Below are 25,480 nucleotides of genomic sequence, written 5' to 3'. Positions count from 1 at the left end.
GAGGTTTGATCTTCTTGCAGTCCATGGGACTCTCAAGAGTCTCCTCCAGCACCATAATTCAAAAGCATCCATTCTTCAGCGATCAGCCTTCTTTATGGTCCAGCTCTCACTTCCATACATCACTACTGGGAAAACCATAGCTTTAACTATACGGACCTTTGTTGGCAAGGTGATGAAGAAGTTACAAATAAAACTATCATGGTAAAATAGGCCTGAGTCAATTGAATTTTATTAATGTTCAATTATATTATTTACTTATATTTGTTTCCTCTCTTTTTTGTGAGTAGATCTTTGCAGCTTCTTTTTTGTGAGTAGATCTTTGCAACTTACCTGTGAAAGTAGATGAGACTGAGAAAGAGCAGCTTGGTCACTTTTTAAAATTATCCCTCTCCTGCTAGAATTAGACCTGAAATGAGTCTCTGATACAAGGCTTTTTTGAGTTGGGATGGGATTTTTTTGGCATTGGGGTCACAGCTGGAGGGGGAAATGGTTAGCCCTAACCTTCCCAGCTGTGACCCGCCCCCCAATTCCCCCCATGCTTCAGTCAGCCTTGAAAAAAGCCTTGCCTTGGGTGGAGGAGTAGGGTGAAGTGGGGAGCCTGGGCACATGCTTAGTGCAAATGCTTAGTTGGCAACTCATAAACTTGACAATGAGTACTTTGCAGCACCTTTAATAAAACAATTGCTCAAGTAAACCCTAAATGTTTTTGGGTTTTTTTGGCTTAGTTCCATATCTTGATAATTCCCATTGTTTGTGTATCATGGTGACTTGTAATATTTTCAAAAAATAGAATACTTGTCTTATAAGCTTCTCTTTTTATTTGCATTTTTTCTTGATTCTGAAACTTTTGGAAAGCTTCGCATGTTTTCACTTATGGTGAAGTGGACCATATAGTGAAAAGGAAGAAAATTTGTTTTCTGAACAATGTGATTTGTAACCTGTGTGCTTTTTAAAATTAACTCGGGAAAAGAACTCCTAGAAGAACATTGTAGACATTCCATAAATAATAGCTAGTTAACTCAAGATAAGTCTGCGTTTTCACCAAAAGGAAGCAGTTAGATGCACTAGTTCTTGCTTGAGAAAGGGAGAACTGTGGGAGTAATAATAATAATAATAATAATTTTTTATTTATACCCCGCCCTCCCCAGCCAAGGCCGGGCTCAGAGCAGCTTACAAGCAATAATAAAAACAAGATGAATGATTACAACTTAAAAACAAAAATAAAATACAACATTAAAATAATGGAACATTAAAATATTAAAATGTAGCCTCATCGCAGGAGGAGAAGGAAAAGAAAAAAGAAAGAGAGGGAGGGAGGGAATCAAATTGGCTCCAAGCCAAAGGCCAGGTGGAACAACTCTGTCTTACAGGCCCTGCGGAAAGAAATCAGATCCTGCAGGGCCCTGGTCTCATGAGGCAGAGCGTTCCACCAGGCCGGAGCCAGAGTTGAAAAGGCCCTGGCTCTGGTTGAGGCCGATCTAACTTCCTTAGGGCCTGGGACCACTAGGGTGTTGTTATTTATGGACCTTGAGGCTCTCCGTGGGGCATACCAGGAGAGGCGGTCCTGTAGGTATGAGGGTCCTAGGCCGTGAAGGGCTTTAAAGGTCAAAAGCAGCACCTTAAATCTGACCCTGTACTCCACCGGGAGCCAGTGCAGCTTGAAAAGCACTGGGTGAATATGCTCCCATGGCAGAGACCCCGTGAGGAGCCTCGCTGCAGCATTCTGTACCCGCTGGAGTTTCTGGGACAGCTTCAAGGGCAGCCCCGCGTAGAGCGAATTACAGTAGTCAAGCCTGGAGATGATCGTCGCATGGATCACTGTGGCCAGGTCGGGGCGGGAAAGGTAAGGGACCAACTGCTTGATGCGGGGAAGGTGGAAAAATGTCGCCTTGGCTGTTGCTGTAACTTGCGCCTCCATGGAAAGGGAGGCGTCAAGGATTACACCCAAACTCTTAACAGAAGGCAATGGCACTAATTGGGCCCCCGCAAGAGAAGGGAGTTGGTCCCTCATCCCCATGCCATCCCGACCTAGCCATAGGACCTCTGTCTTCGAAGGATTTAGTTTCAATCAGCTCCCACGAAACCATCCAGCCACAGCTTCCAAGCATCTGGTCAGTGTGTTCGGGGCCGAGTCGGTGTGGCCATCCATCAGCAGATAGAGCTGAGTGTCATCAGCATATTGGTGACAGCCCAGCCCAAAGCTCTGGATAATCTGGGCAAGGGGGCGCATAAAGATGTTAAAAAGCATCGGGGAGAGAATTGCGCCCTGCGGCACTCCACACACCAAGGAGTGGCGCGACGACATTTCCCTCCCTAGTGCCACCCTCTGTCCCCGACCAGATAAAAGAGCACAGCCAGTTACGGGCTATGCCCTGTATCCCCACGTCTGCGAGGCGGTGGTCCAGAAGATCATGATCGACCATGTCAAAGGCTGCTGACAAATCTAAAAGGATCAGCAGTCCTGACCCGCCTCGATCCAGTTGTCTACGGAGATCATCTGTTAGGGCAACCAGAGCCGTCTCCGTCCCAAAACCAGGACGGAAACCGGAGTAGACAAAAAACAACCAACACTAACTTGGCCAGAATTTTTTGCATTCTGTATCCTGTGGCTACAGCATCTCTGGATGTGTGTGTGTGGCTAACCATTTATATTTATCCCAGAGCCTGATGTGGGTGACTTCCATGCTCTTTATGCTCAACTTCTCCGTAATTTTTAATGCTAATAATCGGGTATAGACTAAACCAGGGATGGGGAACCTCTTACCCTCCAACTGTTGGATTCCCCCATTAGCCCCAGCTTGTATAGCCAATGGCAAGGTAGGATGGAGCTGTGGTCCAGCACACATTTTGAGGGTTCAACTGATGTTACACTGGCACAAAATCTAGAGTAGATCCCATTCCCTTTCCTTCAATCCTTTCATCACACCCTTTCCAGGGAAGTGTTCCTGCAGACATGCAATAGGCATAAAAGCTGGCATATATTTATTTAACTTATTTCCAAACTACAGTTTGTATAATTACCTGGAACATAGCCAAGCTTTGAGTTACTGCTCAGAAATATGATATAAAAAATGGCTATTCACCTGTTGTCGATAGCAGAGCATTCCTCATAGGGATGACACTTCTTGCTGGAAGAATCAGGCAGGGTCTTCAAAAGCCATCTGCCTAAAAAAATGGCTGCCTTGCTCTGAACAGTCATAAAGGTTGGATAGTTGGTATGGGGTTGCCCGTATACTCTGAAACTCTGAATTGATACCTGAGGTGACACGTTTGCTGCATTGTTTTTTGGCATGTGCTAAAATCTTTTACTTTTGGGGGGGGGAGTAGATCAGCTTGTTTTTACCATTTTTATTTGTATTTTTAATGTGTGGTGTGTTTTATGTAAACTGCTTAGATATTTTGATGATTTAGTGGCACGCAAATCTGGTTAAATAAAAAAAAACAGAAGGAAGTCCTATTGAAATCTGTGGAACCAAAGACACAACTACACTTACCCAGCAAAGATAGGTTTTCAACTGTGAATGTCTGGATGAGGGGCAGTTGTGGGTTACCTGTTAACCCCAGGATTGCCTCCTCTCAACCCACACCTCCTGCACAGCCTGCTTTTTATCTCAGAGCTTGAAAAAAATAAGATGAACATTGTCCAGTGGAAGGAGTTGCAGAGATGAATCTTAGGGTGACAAAAGTATTAAAAGAGCCCCTCCTGCCTGCTAGTATCCTGCCTGCCAGTATTTCTCTGCAAATGCTTCACCTCAGCAGAGCATTTGAGGCAAACACTAGTTTGTACATTTCCTTTTCACTTTATGAGTTGTAGGTCTGCTCTTATAAGTGATTTTAAATTGGTTGAGACTGTTATCCTTACCAGACTTGGGCTGTAATCCAAAGCACACGTAATGTGGATGCAAGTCCCATTGAACACACTTGGACTTACTTTCAAGTATGCATGTACAGGATTGGTGTTAAAGATTACAACTGAGACACTGTTCTTATTTTAGTCATATTACTGTGTAATTAGTCTAACTCATCTCTCTCTTCTTTTTCAGTCTTCATGAAGAAATCATTGATTTCTACAAGTACATGTCACCCAGACCTGAAGAAGAAAGAATGCGAATGGAGGTGGTGAATAGGATAGAAAACGTTATAAAGGGTCTATGGCCCAATGCTGATGTAAGGTTAACAAAATTCTGTTGTACTTTACTATTTTAAATATTTCTATGTCTGCTTGATGATTGGGATGTTCCTCCCCCCCCCCCCAAAATCCACAATTCCACAACTAGAAAATGTAAGCCCTAGAATGAAAAATATGTAAATGAGGCAAATATGAACAATTTCAACCTCAGTTGACATTAAGGTTATGATTTGTTGTGCACTTATTCTCAGACTCAGTGTGTTAGGAGCATATGAGAAGAAAGAACAAATTCCTGTACTGAATGGAAAATCACTGGAGATGGAAGCTCCAGCAGCCAAAGTTTAGCAGCAAGACTGATGCCTGGTGTTTTTGTGTACTAGGGGTTGTGGGTCTGCAAATCACCCCTTACATTCCATTTCACCACTTGCATGCAGCAGTTGCCTTCAACTGCATAGAAGGAAAGGGAGCAAAGGTACAGGGAAGAGAGATAGATATGCCCCAAAATAATTGTAAAACAAACAAGCTGCTGAATTTTGGCTATGATAAACTTTGGGTTTTATTCTGTAGCTGCATAAATTCTGTGACTTAATTGATTTGCAAAAGAGTAACATGTAAGCAAAACCTGGGGGACTGTTTAATATGTCCTTTACATAAGGTAGTGAAAGCAGGCTCTGAAAGCTGGTTGAGAAATTCATTTAGTTGCTTACTGGCTTAACAGACAAGCCATCTTTGCTGGCAGGAAGAGCACCTGTACAAAACCTGCCTGCCCCTTCCCTCTACTCATTCCTAAATCCATACTTTTCCTGTTAACTTGATCCAGTCATACTTGCCGTCCACATCTGGACTGAAATGAAAACACTGCAGTCTTATATTCCATAGAAATATTTCCTGTGGCTGCACAATTCATAGAAAGCTCTTAAACCCTGCCTCCTTTTTAGGGAAGAGGATTTCTTTCTTTCTTTAAGGAGTTTGCGTACACTCGGTGTGTTTAAGAAAAAAGATAAAACAGGATCGATGGCATTAAGCAAGCATTTATTAAAACTATGCCTTTATTTATAGAAGCCAGCAATTGTGTCATTTGCTCTATTGCTCCAGGGAATGTGCTTAGACGGAAACATTCCTAGTAAGTGAGAACTGTTCTTGGCATCAGCTGGGCTCCACCATAAGAGTGGCTGAGAGAGGCTTTAATTATCCTGGGGTTGGGACAACAGCACAGCTGACATGAAGAGGAAACATGTTAGATTGGTTTTGAAAAAGAAAGTAAACCTTGTTAAAAAGAACAAACAGTACACCATCGCATTTTAAAACTCTAAATTGTCCTTAGCATGACGCCATGCAGTTTCCTGCATAGGAAGCCTGGCGCATGCTTACCAACACTGTTATTAAATGTGGGGTGGCTAGGAGGGTGTGCACATGCCAAGAATCTTTCGGCACCTATCACAGTGACTCTCCCATGTCCACCAAGGAGCCTTGGATCAGGAGCGCAGCTAGAGTTATGCCTGGATTTGCATCACAGAGTCCTCATAATTTAAAGGGCTTTCTAATCTCTGCACACTAGTATTTACACTAAGTCCAGGATCAGTTCTTATCACTGATCGTTTCTATATAGCTGGTTCCATTGAAAGAGAGTTTCAATTATAAGGTGACCCAGGGTCCTCAAAGCTGAGCAGAATTAGCTCTCTCAGATAAAAACTTGTGTTGTTTTGACCACATTGACTTCACATTGTGTGTTGCGTAATTACGATAAGAGTGTGTGAAAGTTCAGTACAGGAAAACCTGCTGGAGGAAAGAGTTTGGCCTCTGAAAACTGCCCGGAGGAGCCATAGCTCAGTGGTTCAGGTGATGTTTTGCATGGAGGAGACCTGTGGTTCAATCCTTGATGCCTCCAGTAGCAAGAATCTGGTAGAATGTAAAGCATTTCTCATTGCCTAAAATCCAAGAGAGCCATTGCCAGTCAGAATAGACAGTCTTGGGCTAGATGGACAAATAATTCTGGCCTAGTAAAAGGCAGCTTCCTATGTCTCTAAAGATATTGTCTTGCGGGGCAAAGGGAGAGCTACCTGGGGGAGTTGTGCAAGATGGAGGGATCCTGGCTTGCTTTGTCTGATTCAGTAGAAGGAAGCTTCATAAGTTGATTTGGCAAATACTGTGCTCCTTCTTAAAAACAAAGGTTGAATACGCTTTACAAATCCTGCGGGAAAGGGGTGGGACATACGACTGGCTATTTGGATCCCGAAAACCACTGGGTTCAAAATAATCCTGAAGGTCACTTCAGGTTCTGCAGAAAAATTTGTGTGCTGCTGCGGCCTTCCCCAAAGAGCACATCTTGTTGATCTAAATTGTAGTTTGGAGAACCTGCGGTTACTGTGATTTGATTGTGCTGGAGCTGTGTTCCCCCCCCCCCTCTCTCTCTCTCTCTCTCTGTGTGTGTGTGTGTGTGTGTAGTGACTGTGTTTTCTCTGTTCTGCACAGCTCAGCATGATGATGACACAAAATGTCTAGTTAGCCAATCTGTTTGAAGAGAGCTGCTAAATTATGGCATGTGAAGGATATAATTGAAATTCAGAATTTTCTTACAAATAGAAGGCAGTAGGTACATTGTAGAAGGCTGGCATAACCTGATCAGACTATTCGCCTACCTCAGTTTTGTCAATTGTTGGTGGCACCAGGTGCCAGCTCTCAGGCACCTGATATTTTTATTTCATTGAACCTGGAACCTCCTTCATGCAAAGCAGATGCTCTCACTGAGCTTTGGCTTCTTCCCATTTGTCCAGTCTGGGGGGAATGGATAAAGCAATGCTCATCTCATTTTCCAAGTGTGGTTGAGAGCTGACTTTTTTTTAATATGGGCCCCATCTAACCTATCTAATGTAGTATCATACCAGTTTAAACCAAATAATCCTGGGAAATGTAGTTTAATAAGGGCACTGAGAAGTGTTAGGAGAGACTTTCACCTTCCAAGATTCCCAGTTCTCAGAGTGATTTAACAACCAGTGACTCTTCCCAAGGAACTTGAGGGAATTGGAGCTCTAACAGCTCGTGGCACCTTCTCCCAACCACAGTTCCAAGGATTGTGAGGCAAGCAATGAGTGTTTAAAGTGGTATGATGCTGCTTTAAATGTATAGTGCAGATGGGGCCATAAACAGAAACTAGGTTTTGAGTTGTAAAGGCACCAAGAGGAGCAGTTTATTTCCCCCTCCACTTTCAATTATTTTTGTAAGGGTTTGTAAGTTTTAAAAATTGAGTATAATGTCACTTTTCTTAATCATTACAATTCAAGTGGTATTTGGAATATAACAGTTATCTAGTTTTGAAATTTGTTAAAGTGCCTACTTAATAACATTACTTTTTAGAATTAGCAATTAGCTTCTATGGTGTTGAATATTCAGAGTTCAAACTCATGTCCTATATTATTCTTCAAGCTTTTCCAAAGTCTGCCAGTTGAGGGCAGCCACATTCAATGTTAACATTTTCTCCATATGTTTTTGGTGAAGGATTTTAACTTCCTACTTTCATGTTTTTTTCCAGGTACAGATATTTGGAAGTTTTAAGACTGGTTTATATTTACCTACTAGGTTAGTAGTCTTTAATTGTCCCTTATTCTTACACTGAATATCACATTTTTCCTTCCCTGCTTATATTTAACTTGTAAGTCATACTGAAATTGCATAACAGCTGTTTTGATGTTATGGAGATGAAAAGTTATATAATTTCACCGGAAAGCAAATTTGAAGTTCAAGGGAGTCAAAGTCGCTGTCAGCATCACTTTTCCTTTACTGACCTGGTTGTTGACAGAAGATAGTCCTGCACATTTATAAATTATTGTTTCTAGTTATGTATTTCCAACCTTTACCAATGGAAATCTGGCCAATATGACTTGCAAGTACAGTCAGAATACAATAATAAAACTGCAGTAAGATTTACTGAAGCTCATTAGAGTTGAGGAGAAGAGAGTCTAGCTGGAGCAGGTTTTGTCTAGTTCCCTCAATCTCCTGTTCGTTTCAGCAGGACATTTTGTGATCCTGTGGAGAGGAGAAGGGGCAGTCTACTTGGAGTAGGCATTGGTTGGTATATTTGCATGCCTCCCTTACTGTCTCTCACTCCTTTACACAGGGCAGCTTGTGTCAGGCAATGCCCTGAGTAGACACTTCAGAGACAGCTGCTTGAACTGTCATTTAGTATTTGACCTAGATGATGCTGTTCAATAAAATACCTACCTGCTTACCTACCTGGCCACCTACTGTGTTCTAACACCGGGCTGGTGATGCATTTAAGCTGGAGGATTAACTGATTTATTGATGCTTCTAACCCACATTTCAATTGTAAAACTCCTTGGGGCGGTTTAAAGTTAAAAGTCACAATAATAATAAATTCCAAAAACAATGACAGTGGTGTCAGAAAAGAATCAACACAGGGTAGAAGTAGCAAAATGAAACCATTAAAAGTGAAGGATGTAAGTTAAAAGCTCAAGTAGGTAGGATGTACTCAGCCTGGTATTTTAATGGTAACAGTGAAGGCTCCAGGCAAAGCTCCCGCAGAGGGAATTCCAAAGATGGGAAGCTGCCATAGAAAGGGCCCTTTCCTGCTGTAGATATTTGCTTTATATCTGAAGACAGGGGAATTTGGAGAATGACCCCAGAAGGTTCACTTGGGTCATGATGGTATTTCAGGTACTTGGTCCCAGATTCTGTAGGATGGCACAGGGGGTGGGTTATCTATGTTGGAGATATTTGTGTCATGCTGTGCCTTTGCTGTGGTTATGATTTTGTACATTCCCCTGCACATTTAGTTATATCGCCTCTGTGGCTGTGGTTCAGGGAATCATAGTGTGTTTCCCGCCCCACCCTATCTTGGATCCTGCAGCTGAGAAACACTCTGTTCCTACAAATTTCACCATAACCTGTGAGCTGGGAGATATTTGCCTGAGAGACTTGGGGACTTCAGAGCCATAAGCCACCAAACTGCCAGGGATATTAGTTTGTATATTAGGAGGTGGCCATAGAGTGCCGTTTCTTGAACTCTCACTGCCAAGAAAAGTGCTTTGAGTCACTTCTGTTCACTTCAGAAATACATGGCATGAACAGGATTTTAGATCCCTGCCCTAGAAAAGCTTTGTGTCAAATTTAATCACAGTTCTGTGATTAAAAAGAAAGGTCTTTCTGAATTTACTTCATAAAGAATCGTCTGTTAATTTGCTGCCTCTTAATTTCAGTGATATAGACTTAGTTGTGTTTGGGAAATGGGAGACGCTGCCGCTTTGGACCCTGGAAGAGGCTCTCAGGAAACACAACGTGGCAGATGAAGGTTCAGTAAAGGTTTTGGACAAAGCAACTGTAAGTTTCTCTCTCTCTCTCTCTATGCTTTACTAAAATTGGGTATTCTTTAACAAATAGAAAAAGAAAAAAGAAATACACTCAAGGAACTTTGTACTGTACAGCCGCCCTTGATCTCTGAAAGTTGCATGCCGAATCAGTAAATTATTGTTGATTGCTGTTGCTTTTTAAATTCTCTGTATCTGTTAGAAGTGGGTCCTCACACATGCAAATAAGGCCAGAAGATTGAGGAAGGGGCAATAGAGTGCTTGGTAAGGAAGATTCTCATCCTCAGCAAAACAACTATGGGGGAGGCTGAAGAACACAAACCATGCATCTTTTTCCGTGGGCACACAGTTACTGCAAATGTTGCCAGTGGGACAATTTGCAGCATCCTTTTAAAAGAAGCCTTCCTTGCTTTATTACTGTTTTGCGCCAGAATCCAGAGAACCACACAACTGGTTGTGCATGCCCAAAGGAGCTTTGGGTTTGCATTTCCCAACAAACACATCATTCTACACAGCAAAAGGACTGCCAAAACCAGTTTGGGAACACTGCATTGGGGGTTGTTTTCATTGGTGGTCTGCAATTCAAAGAAAAGTCTGGTTTCAAAGGGCATCCTCAAGCCTCTGGTCACAAGTGTTGTTGCATTCTGGTCTCAGTAAACAGCCAAATAATCTAGACTTTTAAAAATTTTTAGAGACGAATTTCAAATCCTTGATGTACTTTAGCGCTATGAATTTGAGTCTAGTTGCTATTGCTTTTTTCAATGATATTTCCTCCAATCCTTACATGTGAATTCAGCTCCTGATGATAAAGCCACATTTTCTTTCTGAAGTAACATGAGAAGCACCTCTGGGATGTGAATGGCTTGCTTCTTATGTCAGGCCTTATGTGAAGAATAGCTTTATTCTGTGGCCTCCTATCTCCCCCTGCTGCCTGTTCATGACTGAAAAGCAACTGCTTTGTGATTGGAGTATTATTGCATCCCTCCATGGTTGTATAAAGGACCTCTTGTATGTAGCAAAAGGCTGATCTCTGTGAAGATTGTTTTGTTTTAATTTTAAGTGTGTGCTGTCCTTGTCTAACACTAAGCGTATAGGAGAAAGAGAGTTCACTCTTTGAGATAAATGTGTTGTTTTGCTTTTTCCTCAGGTCCCTATAATTAAACTGACTGATTCCTTCACCGAAGTAAAGGTTGATATCAGTTTTAATGTACAGAATGGGGTAAAAGCTGCTCTTCTCATCAGAGATTTTATCAAGGTTAGTTGATACATGGAAACATGGGCTGGATATAGACACATCAAAGAAGCGTTTCAGTAAAACGCGTTGCAAACTTCCTATGAGAAATTGAGTGAGCAAAAACAGAACTCCACAGCGCCTTCTGGTGTCACAGTGTTAGAATGCATAAACAATGCATATAAAGTGCTTTTTCTTTGCCAGTGTAGCTGAGGCCATGGCTAAGCTTCAAGAGATGTAGGCAACAGGAGATTTGAGGCATGTTCTTGAAAATTCATGTTGCTTCTCCTCTCTCCGTTTCTTAAAAAAATACATTGTATTTCTGATGGTCTCCATATGTTGTTGGACTCCTTTCCCCCCATCAGCCTCAGCAAGCCTGGCCAGTGGTTGGCATAGATGAAACTGTGCAGTCCATAAAATCTGGAAAGCATCAGGTTGAAGAAGGATGCTACTAGAAAACCTCATCCCAACTGTGTTTAAAAGAGTGAAAACGATGAAACAATTGAGAGGGCCAAAGCATTTATATAGGGTATCTCCAATGGTAGATTTGCTCTAGTAGAAGCTCTTGCAATCTGCCTTCCGTTCTCCAGGCCTTCCTACATCATGTTGTCTCCCAAAAGCTTCTCCTGATTGTTTGAGAGCTCTCTGGTACAGTGTGATCTGTATTCTGGTGAAAAAGAAGCCTTAAAATGGGAAATGGACTTAATCAAAGCCTGTGAGAAGTTGTATGGAAAGGATGGTGGTCCTGGGGTCAGACCTGGCCTACCCATGAGGCGGGGTGAAGCAGCCACCTCAGGCGGCAAAAGCTCAAGCAGTTGCACCCCATCCACCCCAGCCTTTTTGCTGCAACCGGAACACTCCCCCGCCGCACAGTTTTGGGAAGAGGGAGGTGTTCTGGTGCATGACATTGCTGCTTGTCTTCCCCACCCCTGGGAAACACCCCCTCATCTCAATGAGTTTTGGTAAGAGGGGGGCATTCTGACAGCAGAAGAAGTGGTGGGATGGGCGGAGTGGCCGCAGCAGGGGGCAGGAGGTGGCACATTTCTGTTTCGCCTCAGGTGGCGAAACGGGATGGGCAGTGCTGCAACTACAACCAAGTTGAATGTGCCTGCATGCCAAGGCTATTCACAAACGAATAGAAATGGAAGTGTTAGCTTTTTGTTTGCCAAAGTGGTCCTTAGCACTCTGGGGCCAGTAAGAAGGGTAGTAGAGTCCTACGAGAGGGGCCGGTAGGGCTTGTCAGCCTGGGAAGGTAGCCCATCTAGGAGAAGGACAGCTCTGATCCTAAACCTCCACTGCCTTGTGGGATATCTTTGGGAGAAGAAAATGCTAAGGAGTAGACCCTACACAAATCTGGAGTAGAGTCCCTAAGATGTTTGAATGGCGCCTTCCAGCAACACATGCAGCTAAGCTGGTGCCAAATGTATTGCTCTGCTTTCGTTTGGACCACATCAGCGAGGCTGAGAGGGGCTTCTTATCATCTGGGCTGCCTGGCACCTCCTTACACGCTGCTCAAGCTTGCATCCTGGGGAGGTCACTCTGGTGCTGCTAACGCAGAGGTTTGACTTCAACCCCGGAGGCACACTCCATTGTCTCCCAAGACAGAACACCTGACCCTGAATGGTGTTGCTCCTTGTTTTTAATTATTATATCACTAGATGGCACCAGAGGTTATGTGTGGATCTGTCTGTGTCTCTCCCCAGTTAAAGTAGACTTTTTGAGCAGTCTTCCAGGTTATATTATTATTTATTACCAAATTTGATTGTACAATTAATCCAAGCATTTGGTATCTCGTACTATTTCCAGTATAGAAAGCTCTTATACCTTTAGCGTTGGATGAGTTTCCAGAGGAGTTTTGTTTGTTATTAGACAGACAACCAACAGGTTGTACATTTTATGGTGTGTACATTTTATGGAGTGCCTGTAAGGTGGCTTAGGGCAGTAAGTATGAAGGCTGATTTCACATTTTGTTCGCAAACTGGAAGTTAAAGTTCAGTATGAGAAGGAATCTAGAAAAGGAACCATACAGGCTTGTCCACTAGTCATGCTAGTCCATTATCTGTTGTTTCAGCAAGTAGCAAATCAGCAAATAAATTGGCAGGCCCTTTTTCTCTTGCAAGGTATGAGTACTTTGAACACCACTGAGTGACAGTTCACCTATTAAGCTGTCAATATATGCTGAGATCACAGACCCATATTCTTTGTGGAATACAGTGGTAACTCGTGTTAAGAACTTAATTCGTTCCGGAGGTCCATTCTTAACCTGAAACTATTCTTAACCTGAGGTACCACTTTAGCTAATGTGGCCTCCTGCTGCCGCCGCAGTGCCGGAGCACGATTTCTGTTCTCATCCTGAAGCAAAGTTCTTAACCCAAGGTACTATTTCTGGATTAGCGAAGTCTGTAACCTGAAGCGTCTGTAACCTGAAGCGTCTGTAACCTGAAGTGTCTGTAACCTGAGGTACCACTGTAAATGGAAGTCTAATTCCCATCTCCTTTTTCTCCCACAGAAATATCCTGTATTGCCATATCTAGTTTTAGTATTGAAACAGTTCTTGTTGCAGAGGGACCTGAATGAAGTGTTTACAGGTGGAATTGGATCTTATAGTCTTTTTTTAATGGCCGTCAGTTTTCTCCAGGTAAGTTGGGAGGAATTATTATGTACTAGGTCATTAGGTCATGAATGGCCTTTCCCTCCTTTTAAGTGTAATATCACTTTAGGGTACACAACATTGTAGTCCACCCATTGGCTGTAATAAAATAATTACTATAAAAATTGCATATAATGGAACTTAGTATGCTAACTAGTACTGCAGTTAAGTGGAATGAGCACTGCTTTAGTAATAGCAGTTCTAAAACATTCACTTGTTTAAACTAATTATTTGCTTTGAATTATTTTGTACCATTTCTGCCAGATGTTTTGGGGATATTTTTATCTGCAAACTAAAAAGTCAAAGACACATAAAGGAAAGGGTGTGGAGGGAAGAAGACAGAGAAGGAAGATCAGTGTGATAACATCAGAACAATGTGGTGAGGTAGCCTCACCCCAGATACGCCCATTCAGCTGCTTTGATTTGCTGAACTGCCACTGTTACGGGTGCTACATAATTCTTGTTCCGCATTTTGTTAGAAATTGATCTTTTATTGTGGCAACACTTAACAATTTGGAACTCCCTTCCTGTTGACATCCGGCAGGTGTCTTCACTGCACTCCTTTCAGCATGCCTGCTTTTTTTTGTTTTTGTTTAGGCAAGCCTGTCCAGATATGCAGAATATTGACAAGTGTTTTAGTCTGGTTTTGCATATCCCAGGTCCCAACTTCAACTCACTCACTATTCAGTGTGCTTCACTCACAATCTGGTTAGGTCTTTTTCATGTGTTAGGTGTGTATGTTGCAACTTTCCATTTCATTCCTCCTTCAGAAGAATCCTGTGAAGGTTGATCATTTATTTTGTTCTATTATTATTATATTATTTTATAGATTTGGGGCAGGGGGCAGAGTAAGGTAATGACTTGCCCAGACACCCACAGAGTCTAAGTGGAAGGCTTGGGGCATTTTGCATTGGAAATAATTGAGTGATGGGATATGTGCAAAAGCTTTTTGTGTTTTGTCCCCTGAGCCAGCTATTAAATTGGTTGATTCTTTAATTTCACTATTGATTTTAGTGTTTACATGGATTGTAAAGGAATCTGGAGATTTTTTGCAAATAAATTTTTGTTCTTGTTTCCCCTCCAATAGCTACATCCCAGAGAAGATGCTTGTACCCCCAACGCCAACTACGGTGTCCTTTTAATAGAATTTTTTGAATTATATGGGCGTCATTTCAACTACCTGAAAACAGGAATCCGAATAAAGGACGGTGGCTCATATGTGGCTAAGGATGAAGTGCAAAAGAATATGCTAGATGGCTATAGACCATCAATGTTGTATATTGAAGACCCACTGCAACCAGGTATTTGGGCTTTTCACTAGGCCATAGGAAAGTAAACAATTTCTATGGAGACTTTTAACCCAAGGATGCAACAAAGCAGCAGTAGTTCCTGAATTGCGTACAATCTAGTTTCAGGTGATTCCCAACAAATTGGGGGTCTAAATGGTACAAAATGTAATAATATAAAACTGGTATTATAAAATGATTTTATATCACAAATATATATATAACACATGACCCACGAGGATGACCCTAAGACCAAAATGTGTCTGAGTTTATTTTAGAGTTGAGTTAATTTCAGGTTATGTTTGTTTGGAATTGTTTATATTATATAGAGTTTTAGAGTTGAGTAATATATATATATAAGCCAAAAGTAATAGCACATATGTCTAAAAGTGACCCACCTTATATACACATGCTCACATATTTGTATACATACATACACACACAGATGCTCTCTCTATGTGTATAATGTGTGAAATTTGCAAATATCTATATTGTGTGTTTTAATATATTGCCATTCTGTAGCTGCAACTTGTACAGTAGAAGCTGGAAAGCAAAAAGCTGATGAATTATCTATATGTATATGTATATGTATATCCCTCACCTTAAGGAACACTGAGGAAGACCATAAAGTCAAAAAGCATTTGGGATTATTTTATTGAGTTGAATAATTTCAGGTTATGTTTTTAACTGTTTTTATATTTGTGATATAAAAGTGCAATATTTGTGTAATAAAATTGCTTATTACTTCATTTTGTATTATTGGGATATTTAGATCCCAGTTGATTGGTAAATTACTTTGTTTTGTTTTGTCGGGACTAATTTCCTTTTTGCAGTGTAAAATCATATTATATTCAGAGAAAATGTTTACCCGTTACAATCACCCTAATGGATGTTTTCTTTTTTTAAGGTAATGATGTTGGCAGGAGTTCTTATGGTGCCATGCAAGTGAAACAGGCCTTTGATTATGCATATGTTGTTCTGAGCCATGCAGTATCGCCAATAGCTAAATATTATCCCAACAATGAAAGTGAAAGGTAAACATTATATGTCCCAAGTTGGATCCATTAGTGATGTCACTCTTTCCCCCCCCCCCCATCCTTTAAAAATCCAGTTAACCTTTCCTTTCTCTTAAAATGTTCACAGTATATTAGGAAGAATTATCAGAGTAACACAAGAAGTCGCAACATACAGAGACTGGATATCAAAGCAATGGGGAATGCAGAATAGCACAGAAACATCATGCAATGGTAAGATTTTCCTATATGTAGGTTTGCAAAACCCTTGCAGCCAAAAGTTCACTTTAGATCCTGGCAGGGAGGCCTGTAATATAGGTATAAAAGCTTCTTCCTATTCAAGAAAGTTTGATTTGCATTATGGACAGTGGCACAAAAAGCTTCAGGCATAATGGAGCTTGCTTCTTAGTAAACATATATAAGATTGCATGGACAGATACAGAAAAGCAGAGGCTAGAAGCCTGCAAGCATAGGTTCATGATCAAGAGAGAAAAAGTTGACTTGATAACTGACTACTTTGGTAGAAAGAACACAGACAGTAATAAATAGTGGCATTCTCAAATAGAATAGAATATAGGCTGTGGAAGTTCCATAAGCAGTATAAGATACTTTGGGTTGTATCTGGCAGATTTTTTTCCCTCAAGAGTAGGCTTGCTGAAGTCAGCGGATGTGATTTAAGTCCATTAGTTTCAGTGGGTCTACTTGAGTATGACATACTGTAGTTGGGAGTTCTCATTTTAAAACAAGTTGTTAACCCTCATGAGTTGCAGACTGAAATGTTGACAGCAGAATCTGCTAGAGGCTTGATCTGGCAGTAGTCCCTTCAGTTTTCATAACACTTAGAATGGTTGAGTCAAAAAGAAAACCAAAGCTGCATAAACTTAAATTGGCCACTCACTAAATCAAGGCCTGCTATTCCCAGATATTCTGAACAGCATAAAGCCTGTATGGAAGCATGCAGACACTGATTATCCAGACCACGATATATTGAAAGCAGAGAACAGGAGGTAGAGGAGAAACTACAGTGTCAAAGATAGCTGAAAGAAGTACAGTTGACCATGCTTTTCAAACCACCTGTGGGTGATATCCTGTGCCCATTTACTTAAAAGTAAGCCCCACTGAACACAGGAATTGCTTCTAAGAAAACATGTTGTTGGGATGCACTGGAGGGATGAAAGAACTGCTGCAGGCAATTTACTAAATACTCCTATTCAGCAAAGGTTGATTTGTTTTATTGATATAGACCTAGGCCCCAATTCTAAACACACTTACTAGATATAATGGAGTTTCCTTCTGAATAAATGTGCATAAGATTGCACTGATGGACACAGAGAAGCAGGGTGGAGAAGCCTGCAAGGAAAAGAAAAATCATGATCCAGAGAGACCAGAAAGGTTATTTGATAGCTAACTATTTCAATGCAAAGAACTGAGGAATAAAAATGAATTGAGATAAATGATCATATCTATACCTTGACAGAGAGTCCCTGTTCTATACAGCATGTGTCAAAACATGAGTCTCTGAGGAGTGTGTGTTTCTGGTTACAGAGATAATGCCTTCCTCCCAGGAGTAGTATATGTGTTATAGAGAACCACTCTGCCAAAGAGTTGTTTGTGCAAATCATGGATTTCAACAGAAGTTTTAGCAAATTCTTTTGACGTAGCATTAACTGAAAAGTTCCATGTCTGTAATAGGCACTTGGAGCACTGTGTCTCTGACAGCAATCTTTGTTACGTCATTTATTAACACCCACAAATACTTTATGCAACTTTCCCAAAAGCTCAAAAGTAGTGTACAACCAACAAAAATGCTCCCAAGTTCTAAAGTTTAAAACGACAACATTTCACTTAGCTTTCCATCATGTCAACCTCTTTCAGCTATGCTATGCCATCCTTGGTGTGTCTTTAATGTAGCAAATCTTATTAATCTGTCCTGCCTTGCACAAGCTCTGTCAGGATGAAGCAAAGTTAGATCAGACCAACGCTTGGATAATTACCTACAATATTTTAGAGAAACTTAACTGGATTCAACTAAATACCCCCCCAATCCAGCTAAAGTTAGTAATGAAGAAATCCCTTGGGAAGTAACAGATCTACCTTAGTTGTGTTCATTGTGTTAACACCGGTTTCAGTAGTACATAGACATGACAGAGTTATTTGGTTAAAAGCCACGGTCTCAGACATGACTGGATTGCTGCCCTGAATGCCATTTAACACCTATTGTCATTCAGGGGTTTGAAACAAATTAAACCCGTCTTGCATGTCATTTTTGCACTAAATGCATCTCAGCTGCAGGCATGATGCAAAAGTGGAAACTGATTTTCTTTACAACCCATTATTGGTCTGAGAAGGGAGCACAGTGTGTTTTCATCTAACATGGGTGGGGAACTTGTGGCCCTCCTAATACTGCTGGTGTACATTTTCCTCAGACTATTCACCATGCTGGGTGGGGCTGGACTACATATTCCCCTGAATCCAAAACTCTCTATACTGTTGTGAGCAACTTCGTTGTTGTGAAAGAATGCTTATGTGCTCACTATTCTGTACTTTTTAACAGGTAATGGGGTGACCTTGATAGACAACCAGCAGTTGGACAAATGCAACAATAATCTTTCCGAAGGGAATGAATCACTAGGGAAACCTAGAAGTAAAACAGAGACACCAAGCAAACACTCATCAAATTCTTCATCAGGCCCTTTATCATCATCATCTTCTACACTCTCCAGCTCCAGCGACGTAGTAAGTATTGTGCCCTGGTCACTGTCCCATTGGATTATTGTAATACACACTTCCCTTGAAGCAGTGTAGTTACCCCAGCTGGCCCAGAATACAGCAGCCAAACTTTTCTCTGGAGCTATATGGAAGGCCATATTATGCAATTCTTGTGTTGTCTTCACTGGCCACTGTTTCCGGACTCAGTTTGAAGTGCTGTGGCTCTGGTCTTTTAAAATAAAAACCTAAGTTGTCAGGGAACATGGTATCTTGGGAATTGCCTTGTCCCATATGAACCCATTCAGAAACAGTGCTCGTTTTCTGAGGCCCCCCTTGTGGTAGCACCGCTGGCAGAAGTTCAGTTAATGGGAGCCAGAAAAACGACCTTTTAAAATGCAATGGCTTCCCCATAGAAATGTGCCCACCCCTCCAGGAACACCAGCTTTTAAAAGGGCTCTAAAGACAGCCCTGGTTCAAGGGACATTTTAGTTAAAGATTTCAGACTTGGATAAGTTATTCCTTTTGTCTGTTTTGAATTGTGCTAATAGTCTTTTTTATAGCAGTATTTCCCCCCCTCTTTGCTGCTTTGTGTCTTCATGGAGAGAAAGGCAGAATCAAACTGCTTTGCTCAGGAAAACCCCCTCCTATCACCACAAAGTTGTTTTGTGTATTTAGGGATGGGCAGCTTTGAATTTTCCTGTTTTTAAATTTAAAACAGTTTAAAAACGAAACAGAATTGTGAAGAGTTGCAAAAGCATATTTGTTTGCACTCAGTTATAAACTCATTCTTATCTTTTAGCTCCCGAAGGCTGTGCTTACATTATCAATTAAAACAAGACATAATAAAAAAAGAGATACAAACATGTGAGAGGGGCAAAAAAGCATAGGACAGTTCAAAAGTTTGGCAAAACATAAAAGCATGTAGCGAATTAATAAAAAGCCAAGGCGAAGGCTAGTAGTCTCCCTTCATCAGAAGAAGTTCTGAAATCTGGATGCCATAGTAAAAAACGCCATTCTGCCAGTCCCAGCCACCTAACCCTCCAAGGCAGTGGGAGATGGAACATGGCAGTCCTCTGAGAAGAGTGCAGAGGGTGGTTAGTGACACCGGGGTTTATATGAGTCTGATCTTCAAGGAACATAAGTTTTAAAATGAAACAAAACCATACAGAGCAAGCACCTCTAAGCATACATTAAAGCAGCACCTTTGTTTATGCAGCCCAGCGATTATGGCAATATCTGCTTTTCTATTTTATGTTCTTAGAAACTATATATGTTAGTTTCAGTGGATGCCCTAAAATTTGGTGAGCGTTGATTATTCACATGGGAATTCCAAAAACCACAAGATGGAAGTTTAAAATGTCCAGAAAGGGATATCCTTTCCCCTACTACTCATACAGTAGTGAATGTTCGCAATAATTAGGCAATTGTCAGGATTCCCTGGTGTACCCTTGCACACATTCAGCATCTCCCGGACTGAGATGGTCTCAATCTGGTTTCAATATGATGCTTTTGCTTTCTGTCTTTTGGGTTTGATATAAGCAGCATGTGCTTGTACAGCTGCACTTGTAACTGGCAAGGCATATAGCTCACCAGCCTGTATGGCGGCCCAACAGAGACTAGGTGATTCTCCAGCTTTCACTGCCTGGGACAAAAGAACAACCCAATGGATGCTGAAGCTCCCAGCAGCCCTTAGTACATTGCTGGTGGGTCAGTAGTTGTGCAGGCCTAGCCTTCTAGATCTGGGTTTCCTGGAAAGTGTATTGGCATCTGTAGGATATGAAAGAAATTTATGTTTGTATAGGACCTGCTTCCTTAGGCATTCCTGGTGCCAGACATGAGCCAAAATGATCAGGACAGCAAATATTTGCCAGAGTTGCATTAGCCTCTGAGATAATTAAAAAGAGGGGAAACGGTGTATGAGTTGGGATTGTCTTAAAGAGCTCTCTCTCCTCTAGCCTCATGGCTTCCATAGAAGCAGATTATCCAGAAAATGCAAAAAGAGCTAATTCCTTAGGCCTCTCTAACACAATAAAAGCTAGTTACATAAAGAAAAGGCGGGGAAGTATTGCATTTTATGCAGCTGTTGGTGGGTCTAAAATAATTAGATGGATGCTTGCATCAATCCAGCATTGTAAAAGCTCATTTTTGTGGAGAATATTTGCATAGTACATACATGAAATGTGATTTGGGAACATTCCCTCGGTACAGATGTGATTCTGATAGGTCACTGGATCTGGGAGCAATAAAGGGTCCTTATCACGTCTTATATTTGAGAGCAGTAGTCCCTTACCTGGTTGTAGTTTTGAAGGTGCTGACCATCTGAAAGAACTGGCCTCTCCTGTCTTTCCCCTTAACTGACATGTTCCTGCTGATGCCTGTTTCCCAACAGGAGTCTGATGGAACACCATGCAAAACCTCTAAACAGCTGGGCTGCCGCCAAACTACAGCAAACAGAATGGCTACTCAGGACATATCACTGGGATCCACGCAGTTGAGTGGGAAAATACCAAGTGGCCAAACAGTGAATGCATCCAGTGTTGTAAACAAGTCCCAGGTTGGTAGGGCATTGGGCTCAATCACCTTGGTCCCCTTCCTTCTTCCACTGCCAGCATTATTATCCTTAAGTGGCATCCCCACCCCGCCCGGGATTTCAGTACAGCATTTTGTTGCTTGCAGAAATTCTGTAACCTCAGGCGTACACAAGCTAGCATATTTTCCCTTGAGGTTGAAATCTGGAGCGATGGGGTCTCTTCCCCCTGCCCCTGCCTCTTCAGAGATTGATGGTAATGAGGAGGCTACTAAAATAAGACTTCTCCAGCAATAGGAAAGGGATCTATAAAAGAGGTTTCAGTGGTCACAAAAGAAATGTAGAGAAGTACATTTTTAGGCCATCGTTCTGAGCAAATGTCTTTTCCAGAGCGACATACAATTGAAACCTAAGATAAAAAATAGTGCAAAATTTAAAACTCTAAAAGCTCAGCTATTGTAAGTCATCAGCACCTGACACAGAATGTTCTGCGTATATGCTTTGAATCGTTATGATGTGTTCACACACATTTTATGGGGTACCTGTGTAACATCCTAAAACGGTTGCCTTATTTGCTTCTTCGGTTTTTTCTAGGCCACAGAGAATCAAACGTATTTGGGGAGCAATGGAACAGTAACACAGTCTCCGCAGGTGTAGATCTCCTTAGGGCTGTTGCGTATTTTTATTTAGAGGCGTTGTTTTGACAATTGCAGTGGTGCATTAGGGTGAGGCTATTGCCATTCATCTATACCACAGCATACCTTCATTGAGATTCCTGCATTGCAGGGTGTTGAACTAGATGACCCCTAGCGGGTCTCTTCCAACTCTATGATTCTGTGATTATCTTTCCAGTGAACATCGTTTTAGCTGTGTATTTTTCCCCAATCAAGTAGCTATTTTAATTACTACTTATTTGCCTATAATTTTAAAAATATTTGATGGTGCAGTAGCACAGAAATGAAAATGCATTTTCTAGAAATTATTCAAAGGGGATTAAAAAACACTGCCTTTTGCATCTTTCCTGTCAGTGCCATGCCATTTTATCTTTAAAATGTGGATGTGCTTTTGCTCTTCCTCCTCCTCTTTTTTAACATGATTGGAGTAGTTGCACAATAGTGCTGAGATTTTGAAAATTCCAAGCCAAAATTTTAGACATCACTTTTAACAATTGGTCAGTAGTTCAAAAAATGGCATTTGCCCAGTAGCTTGGATAGCAAGTAATTGAGGTGCATGCAGAGAGATTCATTCTATATACCCTCTGAAGGGTGAGAAGTCTGTTGAGATTCCATATGTAGCATACAATGCAAGATTAATTATAAAGCTGCTAGGAGCTGCTAGTTTGGAGTAGCCCTGGAAACTTCACATAAACCTTCCTGATCTGTCTGTGACTTCATTCCTTGTGTGGAAGCACCGTGGGCTGCTTGCCTCTCTGCTCATGTAACTGTGGCTGATGTTTTGCGAGAGCAAACAACCTGTACGTAGCGAGGGTGCTCACACTGGCTTTCTCGTCTTTTCCTTTGCAGCACGGATCCACGAGGTTATTCCGCACTTCTTCCAACAAAGGCTTCCAGGGTCCAGCAAATTCAAGCCATGGCACCTCGGTCATGAACAAACAGCACCAAGGCAGCAAATCACACCAGTTTTTCCACGGCAAAAAGAGGAAACACAAGAGGGACGTGGTCCTTCCAGACCTTTGTAGATAGTTCTCCTATCTGACAATTTTGACTGTTCTTCTGTGTGCAATGATCTCTCTCATGCTACAAGAGTAAGTTGGGACAGTGAATCCCCAGACCTCATCTGGAGTCTCAAAAGACTATGGGAACGTTGATTAGCAACGCATTTTAGTTTTTATTTTTTCCAGCTCGCCACGGAACAGATCATGAAGACTGATAACGGCAAAAGGGGGGGAGGGAGGGAAGAGGGAGCAGCAAAAGGCCACTTATGTGGCGAGTTATATGCTACCACAGGGTTGTTTAGGATATAAAAGCTTGAATGTAAAATAAATATTTCCCATCAGCTTTTATGCTGACCTGTAGGGGGGGTAGTATTCAGTGTGTTTAAGGGGTTGGAAATGAACTAAAATAAAAGGATAAAAAAGTGAAAAAAATACTATATTTTGAGGGAAGCCCAAAGTTCAAAGGAGAGTGAGTAAATTCACGCATGATAATTTTTAAATTATTTTTGCATATATTTACCATTTTATTGTGTATCTATAGACGACCATATAGGAAAACTGACATTTGTAATAGTGGATTTGTTAATACTTTTTACATAACATTGCCATTTAAATTGTAGAAACATCCCCCTCCTTTTCCCTCAGGACTAGCTTAAAAATAATAATAATCTGAACTGTCAGCTGAACATCGGACAACGTAGTGAGTTATATGGCTCAGAAATTGTGGTGTGCTTCCCCCACCCCTTAGCATTGAAATGATTTAATAGCACATTTATGTGTCTGTACATGTTGCTTCTCTGAAGGAAAAAAGGCAGATAAGATGCAGGGGCGCAAAGACTTGTTTATAAAGTGTAAAAATGCATCATGTGTCAACTTGGAGCTTGTATTTCCTCTCGCACGAGTGGAAAATGAACTCTTCACCTTCTTTCTGATGTGCCATCTTCTCAGGCAAAAAGGGTTATTCCAGGTTACTTTTCATCAGAAACCTTAGGGGTTTTTTTTTATTATTTGATAGGAAACCAAGCTACTTGAGGGGGGGCAGGGAAGGAAGCACTTTGCTACATGAAGGAAAACATCTCAAGTTCATTGGTGATGTCTACATTTTGGGACCTCCTCTAAACCTTATGTCTTTTTTTGTGCCTTCATCCCCATTTTTTTCCTCCTTTACCTTGCAACTTTGTATCTTTTTCTTAAAAAAAACAAAAACTTGAGAAATGGAACTGTTAAGGCAGTTGGAAAAAAAAATTCCCTTGTTATCTCATTCCTTTTTCAGTATATTTTTAAATCCACTCAAAGAATTAAACGGTCTTCAATAATGGAAATAAATTTGTATTGCTGTCTAAAGAGCTGAAACCTTTTTCATATCCAAGTACTTCTTTGTCAAAAATCTCCCACCCCCACCTTTTAAAAACATTTGAACATTTCCTAAGCTCAGCCATGCTGTGGGTTTTAAGACTGACAAGAAGTTCATGCGATGAATGCAAAATGGGACATGTAGGTTTGTAGTCACTTGCATTGTTTGCAAAAAGGATTTGGAGCACTTTAATTGATAGAATGTAAAGTGACTTTTACTGTAACATTTTTCTTTGAAGAGGAAAGTGTGTTTGTGTGCGTGCGTGAGTGTGTGTGTGTATTCAGTATGTAAGACTGTGTTCAGTGTATCCAGTCTGGAGAATGATGATGATCCTTTTATGAGGAATAATAATTAGCTTTTAGATGTTTTCTTTTATAATTGCAGACCAACTTGACCTTTAATAAGCACTGATCTAGTGCAAAAGCTTTTTAAGTAAAATAATGCAAAACGACCAAAAACTGTCATCACTGAAAACTTAATAAAACACACACTCTTGATGGTAAAGCATTTATTTAACTTCCAAGGAAATGGAGGAGGGAAACACAACCTAGCCCACCCTAATGCTCAAGAACACTAAGCTTAAAGGAAAAAGAATGTTAACCTGTCAATGTTTTCAATTTTAGATCCATATTCTGTTCTGATCAGTTTTTATCAACAATATTTTTGTTACTATAATTTGCTGCAAGTACATTATGCATTATTGAAAAGTATTTATTTTGAATTTTAAAAATGTTTTATAACTGTGTAGGCCTACCTTCACTGCTTTGGGAACAAATTCTAAATTATAGTAATCCAGTATTACTAGCTGCTGTTATCAAACGCTGTTACAAATGTGTAATACATCGATCTGTATTACTTAACCACACTGAAGGGTTGTTGTTATTATTTTTATCATTATTTAATTTTTCTTCTTCAAAGAATCACCCTCATTGTTGGAAACAAATGTTCTGTCGGGATGCAGAGTTTGGTGTTCCAATAAGCATGTGATTATTTTAATGTGGTGGTAGCGGGAAGATAATCTTGATTCCGTTGGGAATCTTAGGTTTGCCTCAATTTATGGTTTTCATAAATTTTAATGGAAAATTAGCTTTTCCTGGACTGCTCGAGTTTCATTTTGTAAACAGTATATTTCTTAACAGAAGACAACATCGAAGAAAAAAAAGCATGAAGGAGAAATTGAGGTATTTACTTTGCCTCAGATTACCAGCATTGTATTCATGAAACACTGTATGTCTAAGCAAAACTTTTATTTAAACTGGACAGTTGAACTGTTCGCCTTTTTCAATCTGAAGTAAAAAGAAAATAGCTTCGAGTTTTGCCTGCTCATTTATCTTGTACATTTCATCTCTGTATTCAACTCAAGTCTAATTCCTTTTTTGAGTTTGAATACTTTTTTGTGAACATTTTGTGGAAATATATATAGATATAAAATAAATGTTTAAACACCCACATTTTTTAAAATCATTCGTGACATCCATTTTCTTTTGAAAGGCATGCGATTCCACCCCCACTCCCCCCCATATCCACATGCGCACAGTCTCCAGCCACCCACTGCAAACTCCAAATGGCCAGACTACATAGGAGC

At 40.9% G+C, this 25,480-nt stretch overlaps 1 protein-coding gene across 2 annotated transcripts in view; it reads left to right on the top strand.

The window, feature by feature from the left end:
- TENT4B (terminal nucleotidyltransferase 4B) overlaps window positions 1-25,207 on the top strand; it is a 49,643-nt gene extending 24,436 nt beyond the window's left edge. The window contains exons 2-12 of one of the 2 annotated variants that reach the window (XM_053400198.1): window positions 4,044-4,167; window positions 7,659-7,705; window positions 9,343-9,463; window positions 10,598-10,705; window positions 13,191-13,319; window positions 14,419-14,632; window positions 15,525-15,651; window positions 15,761-15,864; window positions 18,185-18,366; window positions 20,729-20,893; window positions 22,390-25,207. In XM_053400198.1, coding sequence (XP_053256173.1) covers window positions 4,044-4,167; window positions 7,659-7,705; window positions 9,343-9,463; window positions 10,598-10,705; window positions 13,191-13,319; window positions 14,419-14,632; window positions 15,525-15,651; window positions 15,761-15,864; window positions 18,185-18,366; window positions 20,729-20,893; window positions 22,390-22,569 — 1,501 coding nt within the window. In that variant the 3' untranslated portion in view covers window positions 22,570-25,207. The remainder of the gene's footprint in view (window positions 1-4,043; window positions 4,168-7,658; window positions 7,706-9,342; window positions 9,464-10,597; window positions 10,706-13,190; window positions 13,320-14,418; window positions 14,633-15,524; window positions 15,652-15,760; window positions 15,865-18,184; window positions 18,367-20,728; window positions 20,894-22,389) is intronic. The other variant, XM_053400199.1, reaches the window with a different exon arrangement.
- Window positions 25,208-25,480: the final 273 nt, after the last annotated feature.

This window comes from Podarcis raffonei, chromosome 8, assembly GCF_027172205.1.
Source record: "Podarcis raffonei isolate rPodRaf1 chromosome 8, rPodRaf1.pri, whole genome shotgun sequence".
Classification (NCBI taxonomy): Eukaryota; Metazoa; Chordata; class Lepidosauria; order Squamata; family Lacertidae; genus Podarcis; species Podarcis raffonei.
The sequence above is the reverse complement of the archived record's forward strand: the minus strand, read 5'-3'. Positions and strand labels throughout refer to the sequence as shown.